Genomic DNA, 25,613 nt, shown 5'->3' with positions numbered 1-25,613 from the left:
CACAGTACTAATCCAAGATGGAAATCCTGAATTTCCTAAAAATATATTGCAGTATTTATACAGCACTGTGATTATACTCCACAGCATTTTGTTGATTACTAAAAGAAAATAAAAAATAACCGGACAATAACAGCACAATTACCAAACTAAGGAAGCGACAGCGCCGTTACTGACTACAGTTGTGTTTACACATGTAGGTGTGTCTGATCAGATTAGTCCCAGCTCTCCTGTATCATGACTGTTTTTTCCATTTGCTCCACGCAGACACAGAGCCAGGCTGTAAAGTCCATCTATCGGAAGGGAGCATTTGAAGGTGAAAATTTCAAGTGGGAAAACTGTGTTTCAGATTTCACATGATATGTTATAGTCATTAATGGCGACTGACCTGAGTATAACTACATCTTTCTACCATCCTTCTCTTCCTGCTTCCGCTTTCTCACATGAACACTCAGACACACAATGCAACATGTGACAACAGAACATACAATAATAACATGGTCAGTATGATTACAGTAAGCTCGATTGACCATGCCTATCAAAGACTGTCATCATGGTACAGTTTCCCAACAATCAGATCTGTTTTACTGCACATTTTTGAAACCTTTTGTTTGCCTATGTGGATGTGTAATACATTTAGTGCGATAGCAGCATGTTGACGGTGGGGTTAGCAGAGGCTAGCAACAGTGATTCAGGCTGATTTTTCACATCTACAGCCATTCACATATAGGGGTCAGTGAAGCAACAAGTCATGCAGCATTTCATCTGTGAGAAATCATTGAAACAGAGAAGCTAGAGAGCAGAGGTCTGGATGAGGAGGGGTGATGAGGGAGGAGGTGCACATCTGCAGAGTTACTGATGCAGTTCACATAGCATTAAGATGGATGATTAGATCCATGAATAACACATGAGGATACTCCTTTGGATATTTCATTAATCTTTCTGGATGTGAAGGAAATTTCATTCTCCTTTGTAAAATATGTCGTATTCAAAGTCTTGCACTGACTGAACGTAGTACTACTGTAAACATCCATCCGTTGCCATTCCTTGTCCAGAATTCTAGGGTGTGAATAAAGGGCTTGTATTTGATACTACCTATAAACGGTGCTGATCCTAATGGATGTGGGATTTTTTTTTTCCCGAACAATGTTTAAATTAATAATTCACTATTAATCACATTCAAACTGTCAGTGAAACTAAAATTATTGTAGAAACTCACAGAATTTTGAAATTACTATAAAAGATAAGGACGGGAAATCATATTACATACAGTTTTGGGTTTTTTGTTTTTTTGTTTGGATAATAATTAATACATTTGTCATTTAGCCTAAAATGTCCATAGAAATTATATAAAGAGATGCTATAAGACTTGCTCAACCACTGGATGGCCTTGTTCATCCAGCATATATCTATGTGGAGGTCTGTACGGATGACTGGAAGAGCAACTGTGCATGAACCTGCTGAGACAACTTACCCAGCCTGCAGCCTGATGACTGGGTATGTAGTCTCTGAACACATATTATGTAAACAAGCATAGTTACATGTTAAATAATGTCCTCTGTGCACTTAGAGCAACAACACTGAACATGATCCACGCTAGGAGTGTTGGTAAAAAGCCAAATAGTTCTCTCTCTTCTGACCCATTGAACAGAACAAAGGAAAGACATTAAAAACTTGAACATATATTGTCCCTGATGATGATTTTGTGCTTCGCACGGTTCATGTAGCTCCATTGGTTCAAACATTGCTTCACCATTCTGAACCTATCATGACCCACTGAACCCACTGTGGAATTTGGAAAACTTAACCAACTGGATCATGATTACTGTTGTTAGTTCCTAAATAATTTACATTTTGAAGATACAGGGTTTTGTTTTGACCACCGGGACATGCTATGAAGTAGATGTACTTAAGTTTTGCAGTGGTTGATTTAGGACAGAGCACCATCTGCTGGAGAAAGAAGTTCAATGACTGAAGATAGACTGATTAAATTCACTTGCATTTGAAATCATTACTGCGTTATAATTGAAGTTAGAAGTAATGCAACAGGCCCTAACAAGTTTTCCGATAAAAGTAATCTTGCTGAAAAAGGTTTTTAGCCAATGGATTTACTTTAATGCATCTTGATGTTTGTCTAAGATTGTATAAAGTGTTGGATTTTCAGTTGTTTCATGAGATCAGGTATCACCATTCTTAGTCTTTACAGTTTTAGACAAAACTGCAAAAAGAACATAGAAGAGTCAATCAATTGTAAAATGAGTGTAGATGCTGTTCAGGTACAATTGCAACAAATGTGAGCCCTTGTTTTCTGAATTAATCGGTCATAAAATGTGATTTGATCTTCATGTGATTAACATGTACAGACAAACACAATGTGCTTAATCTAATAGCGCAAACAATTTAATGACTTTATCGAGCACACCCATCAAACCTTCCCAGTGCTCTTGCACTTCATAGCTGATCGAACCTTCTTTGACAGCAATAATCTCAATTAAGTGCTTCCAGCTGTGGGTCAGATATGCACAGCGTTCAGGAGGAATTTTGGACCATTCTTCTCTACAGATCAGAGCTTCAGCTCAGCCAGAGGGTGTCTGTAATGACTCTCTTGGGTTATGTTCTGGGTTCAGACTGGGCCACCTCAAAAAACAGATTTACTTCAGTGCTTAATGTCATTGTCCTGCTGCATCATCCAAGTTAAGCTTTACTATTCTACAGCCACCTCGGCATTATTCTGTGTACCTTGATTAATTTCCGAACTACATTTCTCGTCAATGATGGTATGCTGTCTAGGCCCAAAAATAGCCCCAAATCATGATACTCCTTCCTCTGAACCCCAAGTTTACGATGGTGTTCAGGATTTTCGACAGTGCCATATCAATTGCTGTATGTTCTTTTCAAACAGTTCATAATCCTCATTGGGCTGGAGCCTATCCCAGCTGACAGGGCGAAAGCAGAGGACACAGGGCTACATATACAGACAATCACTCTCACAGTCACACCTATGGACAATTTAGAGTTACCAATTAACCAATTAAGTTCCCAGTTAAGGGATGTTAACAAATTGTAAATGATTCCTTTAAGTCTTCATCTGTTACTCTGATGTTTTTTACCCGTCCCTGACCATTCCAACATCTTAACTGAAGCTCTACCTCTAAATGGAGCAACAACATTTGTTAATGTTTTCATTTGTGGATAGTTTGACTAACTTGGGGCTGATGAACGTACTAATAATTTGTAATCCTGTTCAGCTTTATGCAAATCAATAATTGTTGATCATATTTCAATATGATATTCATTGTGTCTAGTGAATCAATCTTATTGACTTCTGTGAACCTCAGATTTTTTTTGTTCACTTTCTAATTTTTAAATTTATCCTGATATTTCACAACCAGCAAGTGAGTTAAGTTTTTACTCATCCAGTGACATGTTGTAATGTGCCCTTGATGGATTGGCACAACCTTTGTGCAGTCATTCATGGTGCTCAGTTCAGCAAACTGATTTTAGTGATTCTCTCAGCTTAACTTTATTGCTTCAAGTGAGATGTTTCTGCAGCTCCTGGAGAGCTGGTCATGAATTTTAGTACATGAATGTCTGACTTATGAGGAATTGTGATTACTAAATAAGCTGCATAATGACCAATTACCTACAAACAGTGACACTCCCATCATCCTCTGCTGTACTTGGTGTTTAGTCTCAATAACAAAGTGTTCGCAGCCTAATGGGCTCAGCCGATGTGACACACATGGTAAACAAAACCTGCTACACATCCACATGTTCACACCGATGTTGTGAGCATGTTAGTATGCTGACTTAAGCAGTGCTTAAGTACAGCATGACTGAGTGGCTGGTGGCTATAGACTCTTATTTGATTATGTCAATGCATGTAAACATTCCAAAATCTTTTGTTTGTCACAGTTTAAGGCACAGTCAAATAAAGCAGCATAAATTATTAAAAACAGATAACAATTGAGATAAGCTTATTTTATCAGCTATTTTTATGTGTTTGTCTATTCAGTATGTAATTAAATGTAAATAGCCTTTGGTATCCTTGTGTCTGGTGATAACATGGAAGAAATTCACGTGGAAATGGGGTGAGAGGCCAACATTCCTTATGACAGAAGTGTTGCATAGGCAAGTACTGATAAAGAGCTTATCCACTGCTGTTTCTTACACCCAGTCCCATGATCATGAGGCACAGTGTGGAAATAATAAACCTCAAGATTCCTTCTGCTCCTTTGGTTTACAGTCGCATTGGAAAGGTCTAGTGGTCAGAGGCCAGAGAAAAGTAACGTTGCACATTTCTAGAGAATACCTAAGTATTGAGTTTATGTTCACAAACTATATGAAAGTAGAAAGTGGCTGATTGCCTATTAAGACATCTGCCAATGATTTGATGTGATAGAGTATTTGCTACAAAACATAACAAAACATTGCTATAAAATATATCAGTTGTTCTCTAAACAGAAAGGTTTTCTTTATTTTTTTTGTAATGTATTAACAATTTACTTGAACCTGTCTAGTGACAGTGCTGGTGGCTGCATGACATGTTGGCACTTGAGTGGACAAACTGGTGGTTTTCTAGCTCTATAGCTCTTGATACTAATGATATTGTGCATTTGTTCTTACAGAATAAACTAGTCATTTATAAGGATTCACAAATTAGGTCTCAAATTTAAGTTGAAAAGTTCCATTTAAAAGAAGACTGCCTTTTTTTCTGAAACAAATGGGCCTTGTAGTTCGAATTAAGTATGAGGACAACGTTTTTGGGATTGACCCAAATTAAACTGCATTCCTTGTATTCATTGTAATGAAATAATATTGCAGCTTTTTGGCTTTGTTAGTATTTGTGTTTTTTTAAACAGCAGTAGAGGTCTGCTTCTCAGTGGGATACATCCTTTTTTGATTTTGATGTTTTCACTGGCTTTGTTAACAATAAAAAAACATTTCGAGTAGTACCATGTAAGGAATTCGTAATTAAATCTTAGTTCGTTTTCTGCTTCCAGACAACATACTGAGGATTAGTACCAAAACAAACTCTGTTTTGGCAAAACGTAGTTTGGAATTGAAGCTAACATTTTGTACTCTCTTTAATCTGAAATAGCAGCAATAGCTTGGCTCCTCACAACCTTTGACAGAGCGTGTTCATGTGGCCACTGTTGCCTTCTTCACCTGGATCAGTTGCTGATTACGTTTCTCAGTTGGATCAGGTGAATTATAGAAACATACCTTTCACAGACTGCTCATCTTTCAGACTTGAACATACTGAAACTATGTAACAGTCCTGCGGGGATGAACAAGTTTTCACACTTGCAAATCCCATTTGGTTTGTACAGTATTTGGCGCTGTGTATTCACTGTAGTGGGGATTTTATCTCAAAGAAGGAAACAGTCGTTATAGTTGATTAAGTAGTTTCGTCTTTGTCAAGGCATGCAAAAAACAACTGCAAATATGAGTCATACTTTCTGTTGACTCCTGCTCTGATAAATATTTTACTTATTACTTGTAGCCATGGTAGAGATTGTTTTCTTATGAAGGAGGACGGTATTCTATCAAGGTAAAACTCTAATATATAATATGGAAATTTCAATTTCAACATGAAGGTTAATGTGTAATTAAAAGCTATTCAGGGCATCATTCATGGAGGTATCCTCACTTTGATGTTAGTGCCTAAAATTGAACAGACAAGTGATAATAGTAAAAAACAAACAAACAAGCACATGCATGAGGAGAATGGAGTAAGCTGAGATGCATCGTTGCACAGAATTTTTGTTGGACAACTGACAGAAGGGTGGATCAAAAACACAAGGCATCCTACTAGGCTCATAATTACAAATGGACAGGTTGTGGCTCTGTTTCTGGCCTACAGCTTAAAATCAAAGCCAACTGGTTAACCCTGTTCAGCCACACAGGATTACTATGCAAAACGTGTCAAGTACATGTAGTACATGCAGTACGTGTCAAGTTACAGTTTTTCTCAATTTATAAGACACTAAATTACAGTCACTGCACACAGCCACCAACTGAGTGCACACAGTTCTCAAAAACAGGATTCTGGTGTCAAAACCTTGAACACTATTCACATGGTTTGCACACAGTTTCCAAAACTCTTGCACTCTTTTTGCAAAAGACTAAAAAAGTTTTTTGCTCACTTGGACACACTTTAAACTCATAGCACACATTTTTCAAAAAGTGAACACTAGGAAGCAGAATTGGTCACTATTAAGACACAACAGGTCAAAACTGAAAACACTTTTGCCAATGAACTGCACACTATAAAACCTGCTGGGAAACAGAATTAGCTGTTCAGAATGTAATCTGTTGTTAAGGTCAGTAGATGGTAAGGATGGTGCATAAAGTAAATGGTTTCAGGCTTACTGTGGTTTACTTTACATGGTATGTAAATGTTGTTTGTCACTTCAGTGACATGTCTATACTGTAACAATACAAGCAGTCAGAAATGTTCTGAGAATACTGTAAAACTAATGTATAATTCTGCTTCACAAGTGCTGGTAAAATTACAGAAAGTGTACATGACTGACTTTTTCTCTGTTTTGTGTGCGTTTGTTCCAGAGTTTTTCAGTTGGATTCTAATGATACACATGAATACATCTGGGACAATGTTAGTTTTCATAGAGAACTATTGATTCGGGAATGGTTCCATATGAACCCTCAAGTTATTGTGGTTTTTCTGCCACCATATTCTCCCTTTCTGAATCCTATAGAAGCATTCTTCTCTGCATGGAGGTGGAAGGTCTATGAGCAGCAGCCATACTTTGGGAAAATCTCTTCAATCAGTGGTCTTGGCATGTGGTGATGTTTCTGTTGATGCATGTCAGGGCTGGATCAGACACACTAGATCTTTCTTTCCAGAGAAAACATAGCTTGTGATGTTGATGAGGTCCTGAGGTCTGACCAGGCTGAAAGAATTGATGCAGACGTGGTGTAAATATCTTCAGACTGTACTGTGTACAATACAGTGCTGTATTTTTGGTCTAACATTATTTTATTTTATAATGTACAGTCAGGCACTGCAATGGCCTCTGATTCATTTATAGGATGCATTTGTGTTTAAGTTGTCATTTTTGAGGATTGTATAATTTTTTTACACTTCATGTGAAAACAGTGAGAGAAGAGTGTTTTGTATTTAGAGGTGCAGTGTCCTACTTTTGCTTCGTGTGTCTTAATTTTGAAAACAAATTTTGACAGTAAAGTACACTTTGACACAAGTGTGCAGTGCTTTGCTAATTGTGTCCTAATAAAGAAAATAGGGTGCAGTGTTTTGGGAAATGTGTGCTATTTTTCAGGAACAGTGTCTTATCAATAGAGAAAAACTGTAATAGGTAGAATACTTTCTGCTTAGCTGAATAGAGGACATGGGAAAGAAACAGGTTTTAATCCACCCTCTATTGTAGATTGCATAATCTGGCAAACGCACTGTACCAGATAATCAGGAATAATGCCCAGACGTGATGTATCTGATTTCACTGTCTTTCTTGCAGAGACAGAGACAGTTTGTTATTATGTGTTGGTGGGTACAATCAGATACAATAGCAACCAATAGCTAACACTACATACTAGTAAATTATTATACATAAATAACATTAGTGTACTGTTTAATGCAATGTTAAGCTGACAGAGCTTGGTATTTTGATCATTTGACACTAATTTGTTTAGGAACCTCTGAAGTCCTTATATCTGCTTTTTTCATTCTGTAATTGAGGATTCCATCTGTTTTACTATGTTCAGGGCTTTCTCAACTTTGATTTAATTTAACCAAAATTTCTTTCAGTTTTTTAAGTGATCTTTTCCATTTTTAGAGATTTAACTTGATATCAATAGATATACAAAATGTTTGGCATCTGTTACATACCTGGCTCAGGAGGCAGCAACATGAGAGCAGGAAACAAACACAATAGAAAACAGAAGCTTTACATTCATTAATACAGTGACATAAAAAGAACAATAGTGTGGTGTGGGAGAGCCCTGTTCCTGCACAGTCTGTTGGCTGACGGAGAGAGTTCGAGGAATGACTTTTTTTAAAGCCTTGTCAGGTGCTGCTGATTTCTGGGGAACAGTTTATTGTAAGTCAGACTTCCTGGAACAGCCAGAGGAGGCAGGTACCCAGAGTAGGGATGTAACAGTATCTGACTTTGTACTGGCTCAGTTCTTAATTCATTTTTTGCACCTTTTTCAGCAGTTGTTCTGCCACTGTAACAATTACATTGAGAGCCTGCTTAGTGTTGTTAGTAGAATTAGCATGCTGGTTTAGATGTATTCCATTTAACCACAATTCAAGTCCAGCAGTGGGTTTTTGGTGCATGTCTTTCACTTGTTCTTTGTAGTCTCTGCCATTGTAGGGACATACCGAAAGAGACATGAATATAGCTTTAAACATAGAGGGGACAAAAAAAAAACCCCAAAACTTTTCATTGCAATTGCATGTATATTTTACATTATGTTCCTGTTATATGAGCACGAGCATGTCGCACGTTAAATATGAAGATAGTCTTGCCTCATCCATACATGGGGCAAAGCCTACAGCAAGTTTATTTACGTTGCTACATTTGCAGATTTCATAGCAGTACATATCATTTGAAATAGTATTTTTAAGACCTATTTTTTCCTATTTAATCTTTAGCATCTACACATGTGGACAAAATTGTTGGTACCCCTCGGTTAACAAAAGAAAAACCCACAATGGTCACAGAAAAAATTTGAATCTGACAAAAGTAGTAATAAATAAAAATTGTATGAAAATTAACCAATGAAAATCAATTTTGTCCACGTGTGTACATACCTGCTGCTCACCTTTCGATTGTCTCCAACTCAACAGCTTAGGTCTAAGGAAATTGTTATCAACAATTTCTGAATATGCACTGTGTGTGTGTGAGGTCAACGTCTAAAAAACAATATTGACTCAGCCTGAAGGACAATAAGCTGTCGATTGAGATTTTGATTCTTTTGTGTGAAATATATTGGTGGGAGTCATTCAATGTCTTGACATCTTGACTTTCAAAACAGTCTAATTTTAAAAAATTAATTGATATTGTTTAATGATTCAAAAACATGCAAGACACTAACTCCATTTTTTGCCTTTGCATTTACTTTTTTTTTGAAGAAATAACATGATAAAAAAGATTATAAACTATAATATCCATTCATGAGATAAATCTGTACCAGCAAGCCTGTTTTTAACATAAATTAAAAAAAAAAAACTACATGAGTGAAGATTCAAGTTTTCTGTAAAAAAACAACTTTTGAATATTGTGAAAACTGGTAGGGAGTGAATTTTGCATTATGTTTCAGGCTGGCTGTTTGCATTTATGTATTTCCGTATGTGTTTTTTTGCTGCTTAGGATGGAATACGCTCATGAATTTAGTTATGTCTGACATTAATTGGCTGAAGTTAGCAAAGCCCCCAAATCTATTTCTTGATCATGATATCAAAAAATGTTCTTTCCACTCATCTCAGCCTGAACTCAGAATTGAGTGCTTTAAGATGCCTCCTGTCATGCAGCCCAGCTGCTTTGCCTCAGCAGGGGCTCTGCAAATTAAAAACTTAAAAAGTTTGCCGCTCATGCTCAACATTGGCAGGGAGGTCTGGATTGAGTTCCTTAATTATAACAATTTGATGCGCCTCTGTAGATGTGTTAATCTCAAGAATGTGCATGCATGAAGGAATGAAATGTGGCCTGTCTGTGCACACACAGTCATAGGTATGTATGTATGTGGGCTGACATGAGTTTACACAGGCAAGCACACACTTTAACGCATGAACACTTCACACACTTCAGTACTCAAACTCCTTGTTTGACTCTTTCAGACATTTTCACATCAGCTTGAGATTCCCCCATACACAGCAGGATGTTGGCCAGCCACGTGGCACGGCACAGCACAGCACAGCATGGCTCTCCGTAGATGAAGACCACATCCCCACCCACTCATCCTCTGACACCCGTCCTCCCCACTGACAAGACGCGAAGAGTGAAGAGAGCTCCATGAAAGATTTACTAGCGAGCTGAGGTGGTCTCCCTTAGAAGCTGAGTGGAGGCCGGTGGTTGGAGGCGAAAAGGAGGGAGGGAATTCCAGGGAGAATCCCTGAGTGTCTGAAGTGTGATTTTGTATTCATAGAAGAGATTTAGTATTCCACTGCTCAGCAGTGAGCAGTCTCACAGAGGCTTTCACCCTCTGTCACGCCCTGAATCCTGCAGATTGCATCTCAATAGAGTTTGATGGCTGATGGAAGGAGACACTTGCCTGCTCCTAAACACCAGGCAATTACAAATTCCAACTTGACTGAGAGAAAGTTTGAAAAGATCATATCACAGAAGTTAACACAAAGTCACGTGGAGGCATGCGTCTGAGGTTTTGGAGATGATGCCTGCTGAGAAATCTTACTAGTACACAACATGCAGTTTAAACTGACTCACTTTCAAACCAGTGACTGTGAAATAACTCTGAAAGAGCGTTCACCTTAGATAGTGCTGGGTTGTTCTTCCCTCCACAGACATTAAATGGCTTAAGTTCTCTGTGGACATTTTATCCCTCCTTCTTCTTTAAAGTGTTTTCTTGAGTGCAGCCTCCTACTTTGTTCTTTGTTCTTTTTGACTGTATGAAATTGCCCTGAGGGAAAGTACCAAAGTACTTTCCCTCAGGTATCAAGTAGCCTGTACCAAAGTAAATCTTTGTGAATACATTGTCATCAACTTGTCACATGAGAATACACCACGTGTTTGATATTTTTCCTTAAGAAGCTTCCCCTTTTGCAAACTCTGACATGGATGTGGTTTGTCCATAAGCACTGACCTAATCTTCCCCTGTGACACCTAAAAAAACTACTTGAAATATGAGATTCATACTAGTGAAGACCTGTTTAAATGTTCCCCAAACAAATGTCATTTACATCATTGTAAGATTCCACAAAACCTTAGTTATTGATCTTGCAACCCCTGCTGTCTGACGACATAAAGGGGAACTAATATCCCGGGCTTACAACTTCTTTGACAGTCATGCACCACTAAATCAGTTGCTCCTGCAGCATTTCAAAACCTTAGTACATCCGAGTCACATTGCCTGTGACAGTCAGTCCTGCCAAGAAAGGAGACATCTGATCTGCCTCTGTCGCCATTAATATAATTAGCTTAAGCTGCCTTGCAACCACAGCTAGGCCCATTTAGCTCCACTACAGTGTTACCACAAAGGTATGAGTCACAGGGATACTGAGAGTTTATCGCGCTATAAATCAACTTGGATAACTTAAACCCAAGAATGACAGGAGTAACTGCGGGTCAGCACCACTGACAGCTGAGTGTTGTGCCTCGGTTGCAACAATCTGGAGCGACTTCACTAATTAAAGGCGCAACGCCGCTCACTTTTCAATGCAATTTGGGCTGAAACTCTGGGGGGGGGGAAACCCGCCTGTCCAGTTGAGCGCATGTTGTGTGTAAGCTGTGATATTCGTGCATCAGCTGCACACGTTTTGCGAGCTGCACACGATTAGGAGGCACCTGAGGAATTCGCGTTGGGACGGTGCAGCCTCGTGAGCACCCAGCGTGCGCGCTCCTGTCTCCGTATCACTGACACTTCAATTAATTCTGCTGCTCCACGAGACAGACATGCATTACGGGGCGCGCACGAACGGCGAAGAAAAGCTCCGAATATGCAAACCGACAACAATCAAATGACACCACCCACGTGCCGTGATATTTAGCTCGTCCGGATCTGAAACGGAGTGAGTTTTATTTGTTTATTGTCGCGCACCGGAGCGACTTGTTAACTCGCGCAACTACCAGCCCCGTTTGTGTTCGCACCGGCCGGGGACGCACGCTGTAAAATGAGGCTGGGAAGCATCATTTTAACCGTCGCCCTCTGCTCTTTCACCGCATATTACATTTACGAGCCCATTCCTGAGGAGATAGATGAGAGATGGAAACTCATGCTGACCAACTCTTTCTTCAGAAGCCTCAGCCACCTGGTAAGGAAAAAAAAACAAAAACAAAACTATATTCCTATCATTTGTTGTCACATTTTACATCTGCTGATACTGATTGTCACGCCATGTAATTTAAGCTACTTCGCATTGTAAGTGTATGCACACACAATTTTTATATCAATTTGTATAGTTTTTTAAATGTAGTCGTATATTAATAAACAAAATGTGCAGAAATAAATAGCTTTTGTATGTTGTCTCAGAGTAGCTTAAACGTTTCTTGTTTTTTGCTGATGTAGATATACATACCGGTTACGCCAGATTATGTCAGATGCTAATCCATGTGTTGTATAGTCCTGCTCACCTCATCTAATAATAGACGCTATTAAGGAAACAGTTTATGAGCGTTAGACTAATGTGGTTTAGTATAGCTCACTGTACAACTAGTGTGACTGTTTATGAGTTGAAAACACGATTTAAACACACAGCTGTCATATAACATGATGAGCAATTGTAGTTGTAACATAATGAGCAGTGGTTTTATTTTGCAACACCTTTCTTATTCCATTCAACACTTTAAAGGATGTTGCTGCACATGCACTGGGTATATCAAGAAATATTTCAGACTGTGGAGAAAACTGCAAGTGTAGGCTACTGCTTCGAACACAGCAGAATGTTCTATGTAATGTAAGGAGAGTAGTATAAAGTTTAAAACAGCAATTCTTTGTAGATTCGATATTGTTTCAGCATGAAAATTGATAATTTCAAAAGCCGATCTTGTTGCTCATTCTTATTCTCATCAAATGTATCGTGTATTGAAACATTTTATTTGAACATGTATTGTTCAGTTATCTTAGCTAAACACAAATTCTGAATGTTTTTTATGGGATGTCCTCTAGCTATGCTGTTTGGCTTTTCTTTATTATTATCCCAATAAATTATCAGTTTTAAAATGCGCCAGTGTTTATCTTTCAGGCTGATTTGAGTGTCTGATGGTGCATAGAACAGGGACTGAGGACTCTGATGAATTTGTTGTGGGCACAGTAGAAGAGCATCAGCTGATAAACCTCATGCCAGCTGCTGACTGTTTGCCTCAGCAGTTATAAAGAAGTTCCACTTCACTTATGCTTTTATGGCCAATCATTTTGTTGTAACTACACAAAACAAACACTTTTGGAGGGCTCTTGACATTTAACAACATTCCAACTGTTACTTTCCCTCTGTTCCTGTCTGTCAAGGCCACATAGTTTTGCATTTTAGACCTTTCTCTTTTGAATTTCAAGGGGTTGTTTACAGAAGATAATCTGGCTTGCAGCATCTTTATTATATGTAGAAGAAAAAAAACTGATGGCTCAGGTTTAACAAATAATGGCAAATTCTGCAATGTGTTTGTCTCTGTGGCTTATCTCGTGTCTGTTTCTATTTCCAGGCAGATTTTAGTGAATTACTTGGACTAAAGGACTACATGGGAGTAATGTACTTCATTACTCTGGCAGAGAAGGTGGTACCTGTGTCTGATGAGCATGTCAAGGTGACAGAAGAAAAGTTTGATGGAGTAGAGGTGTTGCTGTACCAGCCAAAGCACCGGGGTGGTGACACTGAACTCAGGAGAGCTGTCATATACCTCCATGGTGGAGGCTGGTGTCTGGGGAGTTCCCGTAAGTTCATGGCTGTCTTCTCCTTCAGCACACATTTAGGAACATTTAGGAAGATGAGTAATTGGGTAATACATATGCTTGTCATACATCAAACAGCAAGCCAACTATTACTCTCCAAAATAATTAGAAAATTCACTGTTTGGTTGATATGACAAATTACTTCACAGCTTTATATCCACTTCCAATGACAGCTATTATGACAGGATCATGAATAATGAACAAACTCACACAAACACACGGCATTCACAGATTCCTGGGGAAATAGCACACCGTCTGCTGGAGCCATGGGTACCTCAGAGGGTGGTAACCCTTTGCTAATCCAAAACATAAAGACATGACATGCAGTTTGACACATCTCATGCTGGTTGTGCAATCTGTTGGTTGTCACAATCACATTAACCTGGATCTTCCCCCCAAAGTACTGCCAGGCTATATGGTGGATTTGTCTTTCATACCTTAGTGTTACTGTCATGTAAGTTGTTGTGTAAGGTCAGGAAGAGATGCATCAATTATTGACATGCCTTGTTTTGCTTTAGAATCTCTTTTCTGAGCTGTGTTCATCTTTTCTGATCTATACAGGGATGGGCCCATATGATCTTCTGGCCAGAAACATTGTCACTGAGCTAGGTGCAGTGGTACTTTCTGTTGAGTAAGTATTTCGTATTTTATAAGTCCTTGTATGCAGCTACTCTAATACATTGCACAAACTGCTGTGTAAAAATGATAAGTTGCCCATAAAGAAAAGGACAAAGGTATTGTAGGAGCACAGTATATATCACAATCTTTATTTAACCACAAATTTCTTCTTTTCATTGTGTTATTGATAGTTAAATCCCTCTGTTTCCCCCCTCTGTCTCTCTATCTCTCACACACAATTTTCTTTTGTCAAATGTGCCTGTCCTCCATCATTAGTCACAGACTAGATTGAAGTGATGATGCAGTAGAGTGAAACTAACAAGTTTTCATTTGGGCCTTTTCCTGTCACAACTACACTCACTGTTGTTCTTTGGCACGTCCGGCTCTAACGGTCTCTGTAAAGTACTGTAACTTTCTTTTGCCAATACTGTCCCTGTCCTCTAATTTACTACTCACATTTTCATCTTTTCACTCTTCAGATGAAAGATCTTGTACATGGACATTAAGTTATGTTTTCTTTGTGTTGTGTTTTGTTGTGCTTGTTGACATACAGTATTTGCATCCGTATATCGGTTTTTGCTGCAGGCAGCCGTGTCTTATCTCCCTAATTTGAATTCCTGCAAGCATTCTGTACGGGGTTCAATGAGGAATTTCAGCATGTCACAGTCTGAGGGTCAGCCTTGTGTGGCATTTGGGTTTCAGATTGTAGAGATGACACCAACAGGGCATTGGTCAGCACAAGACAAAGTTTTGAAATCTAGGTGAATTTATGGATTAATAGTGTAACAGCAATTTGCAAGAGCTGTTGCAACATTTAAAGTCAGGAAGATTTGATGATATACTTCTGGGAATTTCCATTTATCTGTGTAGTTTGATTGCAGTTTTACAAAACAAGATCATTTAAAGAATGTGTCCTGACATCACCATATTTATTAGATTTTTTACTTGGGGCAGAAGCTATACTTGTTCAGAGATCAGTCTTTACTGAATAGAAAATAAGATTTGCCATTTGGATAAACTGTTATTCACACAAATTGGATCTCAGTTAATGTGTATTTGAATAACCATAATAATGTGAGCATTTTTTCTTTAATGCTAGGCTGAACTGCGTAGGTAGTATTAACCACTGGCCAGTAAAATTAAAAAGTCATCTTCTTTGTACTGTTTGTGGTTGTCTTGCTCACAAACCTGTACTTTTGCTTTGTTATCTATTATCCCACTGAAAATGTTATCTATATTTTCTCTGGTTTGATATGTCTGTGCACATGACATTCAAAGATCATGTTTATTTATCCTTCAGCTTTAATCTGCAGCATCCTGATTTTTCAGGTACCGCCTTGCGCCTCCTCACCACTTCCCCATCCCTTATGAGGACGTTTACCGTGTGGTCAAACACTTCCTCCAGAAGCAGGTGTTGGCCCAGTACTCTGTGGACCCAGGACGCATTGCTGTGGCTGGGGATAGTGCTGGGGGGAACCTAGCAGCTGCAGTCTCCCAGCAGGTACTGAATCTTTTTTGTTTTTATGATGTTAGGTCTATTTTTAACATATGAGGACATTTTGAGTAGGTGACATGAAACAAGATTAAGGAGCCAATATTTGATAAATAGCAGTGCCTGTGAATTTCCCTGGTGAGGAATCAATAAAGTGTATCTTATCTTATCATACTGTGAACCATCAGAACACCTGTTCTGTGCTGGGTCTGGAGTGATCAACAGTGATCTACTTTTTTAGATCCTAACTGTTCGTGCAGGCAGTTACAGTAATTTTAAGTCCGTTTTTCTGGTTCAAACTTGTGTGTGATACTGTAGGTAGAATAGCCAAAGGAGAAATTCTCAGGCCTTTCACATTACAAGTGGCCAGTAGTAACAATCTCCTTTCATAGGATTGTGTGTATCCTTAGAACATGCACTTTAGGGATATACACTATAACTGAAGCTCTGAGTGGTTTACAGGCCTGAGCTTGGTAATAAAGACTTGATGATGATTCACCCCAAATAGGTGGAACTGTCATGACTTTGGCCTGATCTGAGCAAGAATAATCATCCTTAAAGTATTCATGTTGTTGAAATCTGAGGTAAAATATGTTCTTCCTCACCAGCATGATGGAGGATTTTAGCAATGTTACCAATTGCATTGGAATGAACGTTTATTCTACATAAAGAAGAAGAAAGCAGAAATGCTATGAAAACCCACAGCATTAAAAGAAACTATGACATCATGTCAAGCTGACATACACTTCTATACTTATTTATAGTATATGGGTGGAAACACAACAGTTAAGCTGCTATTCATATCAGTGCAAAGGGAGCTACCAATTTGAAAACACAGTAGGTGAAAAAGGGGAAATACAAAGTAGGAAAAAATAAGATGAGGTCAGATACATTTGCTATTACTGTAGGTAGTTGTCAGATTACTGGAAAACAAAACTAAAAATATTTGTATTGCCATTCAAGGGACTTATATTTCATTTCACATGAGAAACATGAAAGATCATGTAAAAGAAGAAAAAACTCAACTTTCAGCAGGGTGATGGGCAACAGGTACATGAACAGATAAATGGAAAACTCAGGGAGTAAGCCTTAGCAAAGTGAAGAGCTCAAGATAATCTCTTTGGAACTTAATTTTGCAATAGTGGTCTAGATTTTGGTTGTGGGTAAATTCTCAGATACTATCCCCCACCTTTAGTACAGTTTACACACAGTACAAACATGGACAAGTCTGTGTTTTACTGAATGCAAATGGTAAAATTAAAAACACTACTTGCAGGGTCCAAAAATGCATGCATCTTAATTATTTTGGATCCATACTGATGCATGCATCCATACACTGACCCAGGACGAGCTAGGGAAGCTAGCATAGTAAAGTCAGAAGTCTTGCAAATCTTCTAGTGCTTCTTTCTCGCAACTGTAATATCAACCTATAGTGCCTAGAATGACTTTACAGGACCCTGCATCATTTTTCTTCTCATCATATTCAGCCTATTGCTGCTGGCATGGAAGTCTAATGCCAGCTATAGTGAGGATGAAGTCCTCATTTTAGAGGAAAATCTACAATAACTGAGCAGACAAGGAACTTGGAGAAAGGTTCCCAAGAACACCTGAAATGCAAGAATTCACGTGTTATAGTGAAAACAGATATTTCAATTAATTAAGGATATAAATTGCAAAATTTGCAATTTTATAAGTAACCCCCCACCCTCCTCTTTAAAGTGACTCATCTAATTCAACACAGGTGTAGCCAGTTGGTGCTAGAAGTCACAATTAGTAAAATGAAGACCATCTGAGTGCAGGGACTGTTTCTCACATGATTATAGTATAAAGACACCTGCAGGATTAAAAGGCCTAGTCACTGGTGAATCAGTGGTCCTGGCAGTAACTGCACCTCAAAGACAAAAGAACATTCTAAGCAAGGCCATACAAAGGTTATTGAAAAGCGTCAGTCAGGGGATGGATATTAAAAAAAAAAGTCCCTGCATATCCCTTGAAGTATAGTCAAATCCATTATTTACAAATGGAGGGAATTTGACACGTGTAAATCTGCTTAGAACAGGCTGTCCTCAACAACTGAGTGACAGTGCAAGAATAGTGTGTGCTGGCCAGCAAGACACCTATGACTCCTTTGAAGCAGTTACAAGGTAGTAGTCAACCACCATACTTTGTTGCGGGAACACTGTGTCTACCAGCCAAATCAAATTGACCATGATTTAATCTTGAAAAGCAATACAGGAGAAACCTTCCAAGGCAGATGAATACTCTTTATATGCACTATACTTGTAGGAATTGTCTGGATATACATCTAACATATTTATGCACTAGAAAGAGGTGTCACACTTCTCATAAAGCAAAAGAACTCAGGAAAAGGTTTCATTTAACCTTGGTGATAGTATAAACAACTACATCTGGGAAATAAACAAGGAAGCAGAACACCAAACGATGCATTAAGATGCTGGCCAGCAATATACGTCCCTGAAAGAGGAAGCTGGTTTTGTGACAGTGCTACGGTAGTATGTATAGCTTTTTCTGTCGCTCTCTAAAAGAAGAAGTTTCCAACAAGAATCTGCTACCTAGGGTGTGGATATCCATGCTTTGGCCTCTCTCTTCTGTGAGCCTGTGTGACCTATGGTTATCCGTAATACTCTTCTCATCTATCATGGTTACATCAATCTAATGGCTCAATGTAAAGCGTAGCATCCCTACCAACAGATGCATTGCCTATATGGCCATTAACATCACTAATAAACAACCTCTGGTATTGCACCAGCAGGGGAAGCTGTTCCCTCAGTGTGCTTTGTTTCCAGGTTAATATAATTCTGGAGTCAAAAATCATGTCCCTGGGCATCCTATTGGTAGATTTTTTGGCAACAATACTGATTTCACAAGTAAGACATCAAGTTGGTCGAGAGGGGTCTGCATATTTCCAGCCAGAAACCCAATGCGTTGCAGCTGCAGTGACCCCATGACAGCCAACACCGTCTCTTTCTGCAAAATATTTGTTGTAGGCTTTTTCCTCTCTTTTATCAGATTTCCTACAGCGTCAGCCAAAGCAGCTCTTAGATAGGCAGATAACCGTTTGTCAGTGCAAAGATAACTTTCCTGCAGCTTTTAGTGCAGGCAAGCATATTACATTTTGCAACGTCCCCTTTTAGTATTGGAGTGTCAGTTTGCAGATGGACAGGTTCAATTGTTGCGAGATTAATTTTTTAATTTAGTTTGAAGCTGCATCTTACCTTGTACAGGTAACAGTGTTATTTGTTTTTTTTTCTTTTTACCTCATTAAGTAGCTTTTGTGTATATGTTTGACAAATAATTAAAAAAATATGCTTAAGATGTTGGGGACAGCCATACTGCTGTACTAATCACGCTGCTGTATCCATGAGTTAAGTCTGTGATAGACCTTTTTACAGACATAGAAACACAGTTGCTGTGCATCACTATAATTACTTATAATAATTGTACTCCAGAGGTTTCACTGACTTATTGAAGAGACTGACAAGTAGGGAGTGCTGAGTGATGCAACTGTTCCTGTAACCAACCATGACAGGTACATTTGATCAGATGATGCTGTCTGTTTCTAAAACTTCATATATCATCTGATTGAGAAATACCCCGACATGACAATTTTCTTTAAATAGATACCAATCTCTCCCTGTTTGTCTTTACAGCTGCAAAAAGAGCCTGGACAGCAGGTTAAGTTTAAGGCCCAAGCACTCCTCTACCCCGTGCTGCAGGCTCTGGACCTTTACACACCGTCCTATCAGCAGAATCAGGACATGCCCATCCTGCCCCGCACTCTTATGGTGCGTTTCTGGAGTGAGTACTTCACTAGCAACAAGACCCTCTTCAGAGCTATGATGGCCAACACCCACAACAACCCTGAGTCTTCCAGCCTGCTGAAATTTGTCAACTGGAGCAATTTCCTACCAGAAACATATCATAGGAAATACAACTACAGTGCTCCTGCTGTGCTGCAGGGAGTCGGAGGGGAGGCACTTGAGATGGATGGACCGTCTCGATCTTTTGCTGACCCGAGGGCATCGCCCCTGCTGGTTCCAGACTCGGCCTTACGCTCTCTGCCCAAGGCCTACATTCTGACATGTGAGTATGATGTTCTCCGAGATGATGGGATCATGTATGTCACACGGCTCCGTGCTGCTGGCGTTGAGGTGACGCATGAACACTACGACGCCGGATTTCACGGAGCGCTGATGTTCACTGTGTGGCCAACTGACTTCCTGATTGCACATCACATGACAGACAACTATATAAAATGGCTCAAAGAAAATTTGTAAAAACTGTTGACTGTCAGTAGTTTTCCAGATCATTTTCACACCATACGGCAGTTTTTGGTTGGATGCAAGTATCTTTTTCCCATCTGACTGATTGAGCTTTTTGTGGTGTTTTTCTTTGATCATGCCATTTTTGGGTAAATATATAGAGAAAAATATAGTTTCATCTTTTTTTCCACTCATGCATTTTACCACATTAGATATAAGTAGAAAGCAGGATTTTGAAAGAGTAGTTGAGTTCTTCAATTTAAGTTGGTTTGAGTAGAAAACCACTCATATGACACCATCATACAATACAATAGTAGTACAGTAGTATAGTGTTTAATTCAGCAAACACAATACTAGTGTAAAAGTCAAACTGTGGTTATCACAAAAGTTGTATAATTGATTGTTTTTCAGCTGGATAGCTGGCCTGGTATGATGCTCATTATTGTTTCCCACCACAGGACTTGTTATCTGATCTTATGTCCATTACATCAATATCAGTACTATTAGTTTGTAAAGCATACCATTGAAAAATAAAACACTGAACTATCCCATCAGGGGTTGAAAGAATCCAGTGTAAGTCTTGGCAAAGCAGGGAAGGATTTTCACAACAGGCTAGTTGGCCAAAGTTAACATTTATAAGTGAGGGCAGCTCATACAGAAACTTAAGATTGTTTTGCTGTTTTTGCAGAACCAGAACTTTTGTGTCATGGTGTTTGACCCAACGTCAAACAATGTAAAGTAGTATTCTGTTGAATACAGCAACTGATTTTTCATAAGGGAACAACTTTAGTTTTATGTCCCATATAAATGTGACACAGTAATCGTAGATCATTTAAACAGCAGAATGAATGGCATCTTCCTTACAATAAAAGAAATCATCTCTACTCTTTATTTGCTCTGCACAAGAAATGTTAGTCCTTATAGCTTTGTAATCGCTCCACATTTGAGCTACAAACAATCAAATTGATAATCCACATTCCATGCAGAATGTTGGTATGCTATAACCATGCTGTAACAAACAAACATATCTTTACCCAGATTTAGTGGTTATGCTCAGCTGAGTGTGAAGTAGCACCATGGTAAAGAGAGGTATCCTTTTCACGAGGGAAATTTTGGAAACATTTTTTGGAGCCTTAATCTTTAGAGCATCACAAGTCTCAGATTTCCTATGTTAACATTTATAGGGGTGTGCGTAAGTGTGTCATCATCCCCTTTCTGTTTTCAGGCATCATTTATTATTGTGTGTTAATGTGAGTAAACAGCTTTACATGTGGCAACACAAAAACTGCTCTCAAATGGGAACAAAAATAATGGTCATTGTATTTTAAATGAGACTTTTACCATGTTAACAATAATAGACAAGTACCGCTTCCATTAGAGACCTGCCTTTGTGAAAAAGATGTACAGTAGGCAATGACATAAAGTCTGGCACTGTTAGAGAGCGTTACCAGTGCAAGACCCAGTGCCAGTTTAATAGGAAAATATTTAATATGGAACATTGTGTAGACAAGAGAGTATAGGGCTGGCATTGTGTTACTGTATGCGTATCTCTTGTTTGTGTGTTTATGACTCTGTCTCTAACTCAGTGAACCTTTGGTCCCTGATTCTGATGTTGCATTTCCTCCCTGAGGCCCAACAATCATGTGATGTGGCTTTAAAGCACTGACTTTTCACTGCTGTGTATCTTCTTTATGTTTTTGTCTGACAGTGACATCACCTTGTGACTTTTCTGAACATGGGACAGCTATCTAAAAGAAAACAAGCTCTTGATTAAGAAAGCTTTACTGTTGAAGAAGAGCTACTGATGATATTGAACTGCTAATTTTTTTTAAACCAGTTTCTCATTATTACAAAGACAGCTTGCCATCACATTAAGTTAAACTTTTTAAACAAGATTTACAGACAACTCTGATTCTTCTGCTGAAACACTTCTACATTCTTAATTGTAAATGTGACTATTTCTATTTTGGGCTTGGTTTCCTTCTTGGGAAACGTGTGATATGTATCATTTTTAATTTTAATGTTATCTGACAATAAAATGACTGGATTGTTCACTACCACTGATTATTTATATTTTGTATGAAGAGACGTACTGGAATGATGAGCAGAAGTTTTCTGTTTTCATACATAATAGTACAGCACACTATACATAAAGAGTGATATTCTACACAGACCGATTCAGACTCACCCTATTCACTTTGCGTCCTTGTTAGATTTGTTGAGGATTAATACAGCTGAGGGAGAGTACAGTTGATGTGCAAACATAATGCAAACTGTGTTCACAAATTTTCCTTTAAATCTACCACTAAACACACCTACACACTTCTACCCAAGAGGTTGGGGAAAAAAAACATTATTTTTTTTTTTGTATAGCGAGAGGATGATACACGAGTGAATAAACCATTTATACAAAAGGATGATTCAAACAGAGCAACCTTGTTCATCAGGACACATTAAATAAAACACCTCACGCCTCCAGAGTGTAGAGTGGAATATTTATGTGCTCCGCTATGCTGGTCGTATTGTTCTCTATCCTGGCCTTGTATGCATGCACATACTGTACATGTATATGCACTTATTCATCCCTCTGTGGATGAAAAATATATCCTATAAATGGTGGGCCTGTTCCGAAATTCCTTCTCTGCAATGGCTGGCTAATAACAGTAACGTGACATGGATTATAGAAAATGATTCTTTGAATCTGTTAAATGTCGTAGTTTTGTACGGATTATACCTACAAACAGTATAGACTGTGCATAAATACTCTGTTCATGCACAGGAATGTGAGTAAGCGTCGGTAAGAACACACACAATGCTCATACAAATATGTACTTAGCGTAAACGTGATTTTCTCACTACTACTACTACAGTGCTTAAGAATTTAAAGCTAAAGTCAATGAAGCTGGATTTATTCATATCTATGTTAACTGTCAGACTTTTGTGGCTAACTTTTTACTTCAGAAACGATACATATATCACAGCAATCATCCTAAAACCTGTATAAAGATGAGGTGTCCTGCAATGCCCTTCTGCCTCAGTGACCTCGGTGCAATATTCCCAAAGCATTATTAAATTAGGATATCACCTTATATGTACTATAGAGTTTCATATTTTGTGTTTACACTCTAATCTCTTTCTCTTGTTGGCTCTGTTTCAGTACCACTCGTTTGGTTTTTTATTATGTAATTTGAAATACACACACAGAACTTGACTTAGTATTTCATCTTTGCTTCTTTTCTTTGCTTATTCTAGGAGAGATTCTGATCCAAATCAAACAGTGGATCACGTGTGCTGTGATTCATAATGATGAAAAAAGACCCTGTCTCTTGTATTAAAGTCACAAGAAGTAAAAAGTGTTTACTAGGGATACAGAGACTTGGTAATCAACAAATGTCACTGTTATAGCTTTTCCCCAATATTAGCTAAGGTTGTTTAACTCGTTCAGTTCAGAACTTTTTTAAACTTTGGTGCTATGTAGCGAACCAGCACATATTTTTAGCAGTAGTGGATCCACTATAAACAATAATGTCTAAGATTGTCTAGTATTAATAATACTAGACAATCTTAAATACATTTTCAATTGTGAAAATATTATTTAAATAGTAGTAATTAAAGCAAAAAAATATAGCAAAGCATATATATAAAGATGGAGCTGACTCACGTGTGGATATATCATGCTCATGTATGCTTTTGTACATATACAAGAATCTAGTTTTAAATGTTAGGCTGGTTCTCATTGTAGCTCTGTCTTTCTGACTAGCTTTCTGAGATTAGAAAGTAGGAGTTCTCTGAATTGGTCACCCATGAGGAAGTAGAAGACAGGGTTGATGACACTGTGCAAGAAGGCCAATGGTCTGGTCACAATGTACATGCTCTCTATGTACATCTTTGTACATGGCTGCAGCCCTGCCCAGGGTTGCAGAGATGCTATCCTGACATTTCTCAGGACATGGTAGGGGGTGTAGAGAACCAGAAACATGACTGCAGCTGACACAACAACCCTGAGAGGCCGTTTGTACAATGTTCTCCTGCGCTGTAGAGCCCTTTCCTGGACATGCAGCATATGTGCAATTTGGCGGGAAAAAACACAAAGTCCAATCAGAGGGAGAATGTAGCCAGTCACGGTTAGCCCCAAGCTGTAGCCCAAAACATTGACATTTCCTTCTAAGCTGGAAAAATCCTGGCAGCGGGTATTATTTTGTCTCTGTAGGTCCTGGATCATCAGTCCTATCATTGGAGCGACTTGCACATTGACAGCTAGCCAGCTCATCCCCGTCACGATCATTGCTACCCGCGGCCTCAGGAGGTAGTGATTCCTTGTTGGGTGTTTTATGAGCAGGAAGCGGTCCATGCTGAGCCAAACCATGAAGAGGATGGAAGAGTAAAGGTTGACGTGCAGGACATAGCGATTGATAATGCAAGCGTACGAACTGGTTTCTGATTGGTTATTTGAATAGAGGTAGGAGAGGCGTGGCAGTGTGCAGAGGAAAATAAGATCAGAGACTGCCAGGTTGAAGAGGTAAATATTGCAGCTCTGCCACTCCGGCAAACAAAATACGTAACCAAGTACAACCAAAAGGTTGCCAAGGAAACCAAGACTGAATTCAATTCCATAAAGTGGTGACAGGTAATATCTCTCCAGCACGGCACCTACGTCTGTACAGTTGGGACCCTAGCAAAAACAGGAAAAATGAAGCAAGACAAAACAGAGGAACAGAGGAGAGAGGGGAAGGGAGGAAAAGCAATGATTAACACATTAAAATGATAAACTTTAAAGACAGTTTTCAGGAACAGATTCAGAAGTTCAGCACTAACCACATTTAGCACAACATACATATTTTAAGTGTAAAAATAAGACTTACCATGTTGTATTTGTCGGTGTATTTGCTGGTAGCGTGAGCAGGGAGTACGTCCAAGAGCAGGTACAGCCCCTATCTGTCCACTGGAAACTGTAAATACAGTCAGGTGAGGGTACTGGTGCCTATAATATCATTGCGATTTGCATTTACGAAGCAGAAAGAGGTTACAAAGTAAACAAAACCCAGCAGACTTACTGTAATATCTTACACAATGACAGACCAGCTCTCATACCACAGTGATAACACTAGTTCACATTTATAGTCAGTAAATGCCATTTAAACATGGGTTCAACATCCTCTTAAAATCTAAAAATGAATCTTATGTTTTAGCTAGTTCAGACTGGTACAGCTGGTATAATAGCTGTGGTGCAATTTTGGTATAAAAAGGCTTTATTAGGGTGTGTTTTTTTTACTTTTTACTTTTAAGCAATCAGGGAAGCATACTGGCTTAAACACACATCTTTGTCTTTACTGCAGACTGATTATACTTAAGATACTTGATTTCAAACCCTTTTGTGTTGCTTAAGGTATGCCTTACTACAATTAACAGTATGCAGTTTTTATGTAAAAGCAGCAACAATTAAAGTTAAAATGTAAAATGGTTTGACAATTATTTGAATAACTAATTTAAAAAAAAAAAAACTTTCTCAAAAGTACTTACAGTGTTCTAAAAGAGCTGCAAAATACTGCTGATCTTGGTTTGGTTGTTGCAAGTACAACAGGCAAAAATTAAAGAGCAAGCTTCCTGAAAGCAATGTA

The 25,613-nt window shown here is 38.6% G+C and overlaps 2 protein-coding genes and 1 long non-coding RNA gene across 3 annotated transcripts in view; 2 read left to right on the top strand and 1 right to left on the bottom strand.

Annotated features, from left to right (window-relative positions):
- LOC118471056 (uncharacterized) overlaps positions 1–25,613 on the top strand; it is a 54,881-nt gene that overhangs the window by 14,183 nt on the left and 15,085 nt on the right. The window lies entirely within an intron of this gene.
- Positions 11,344–22,052, top strand: aadac (arylacetamide deacetylase). The gene is made up of 5 exons (XM_023281210.3): positions 11,344–11,971; positions 13,356–13,584; positions 14,164–14,233; positions 15,550–15,721; positions 19,384–22,052. Exons 1-5 carry the CDS (start codon positions 11,831–11,833, stop codon positions 20,008–20,010), a joined length of 1,239 nt encoding a protein of 412 aa, XP_023136978.1. The 5' UTR covers positions 11,344–11,830; the 3' UTR covers positions 20,011–22,052.
- Positions 22,046–24,920, bottom strand: LOC111575848 (succinate receptor 1-like). The gene is made up of 2 exons (XM_035953292.2): positions 24,858–24,920; positions 22,046–24,667 (listed from the first exon to the last, which is right to left on the bottom strand). The coding sequence occupies exons 1-2, from the start codon at positions 24,858–24,860 to the stop codon at positions 23,729–23,731; spliced, it is 942 nt and encodes a 313-aa protein (XP_035809185.1). The 5' UTR covers positions 24,861–24,920; the 3' UTR covers positions 22,046–23,728.

Source organism: Amphiprion ocellaris, chromosome 7 (genome assembly GCF_022539595.1).
Source record: "Amphiprion ocellaris isolate individual 3 ecotype Okinawa chromosome 7, ASM2253959v1, whole genome shotgun sequence".
NCBI classification, from domain to species: Eukaryota; Metazoa; Chordata; class Actinopteri; family Pomacentridae; genus Amphiprion; species Amphiprion ocellaris.
The sequence above is the reverse complement of the archived record's forward strand: the minus strand, read 5'-3'. Positions and strand labels throughout refer to the sequence as shown.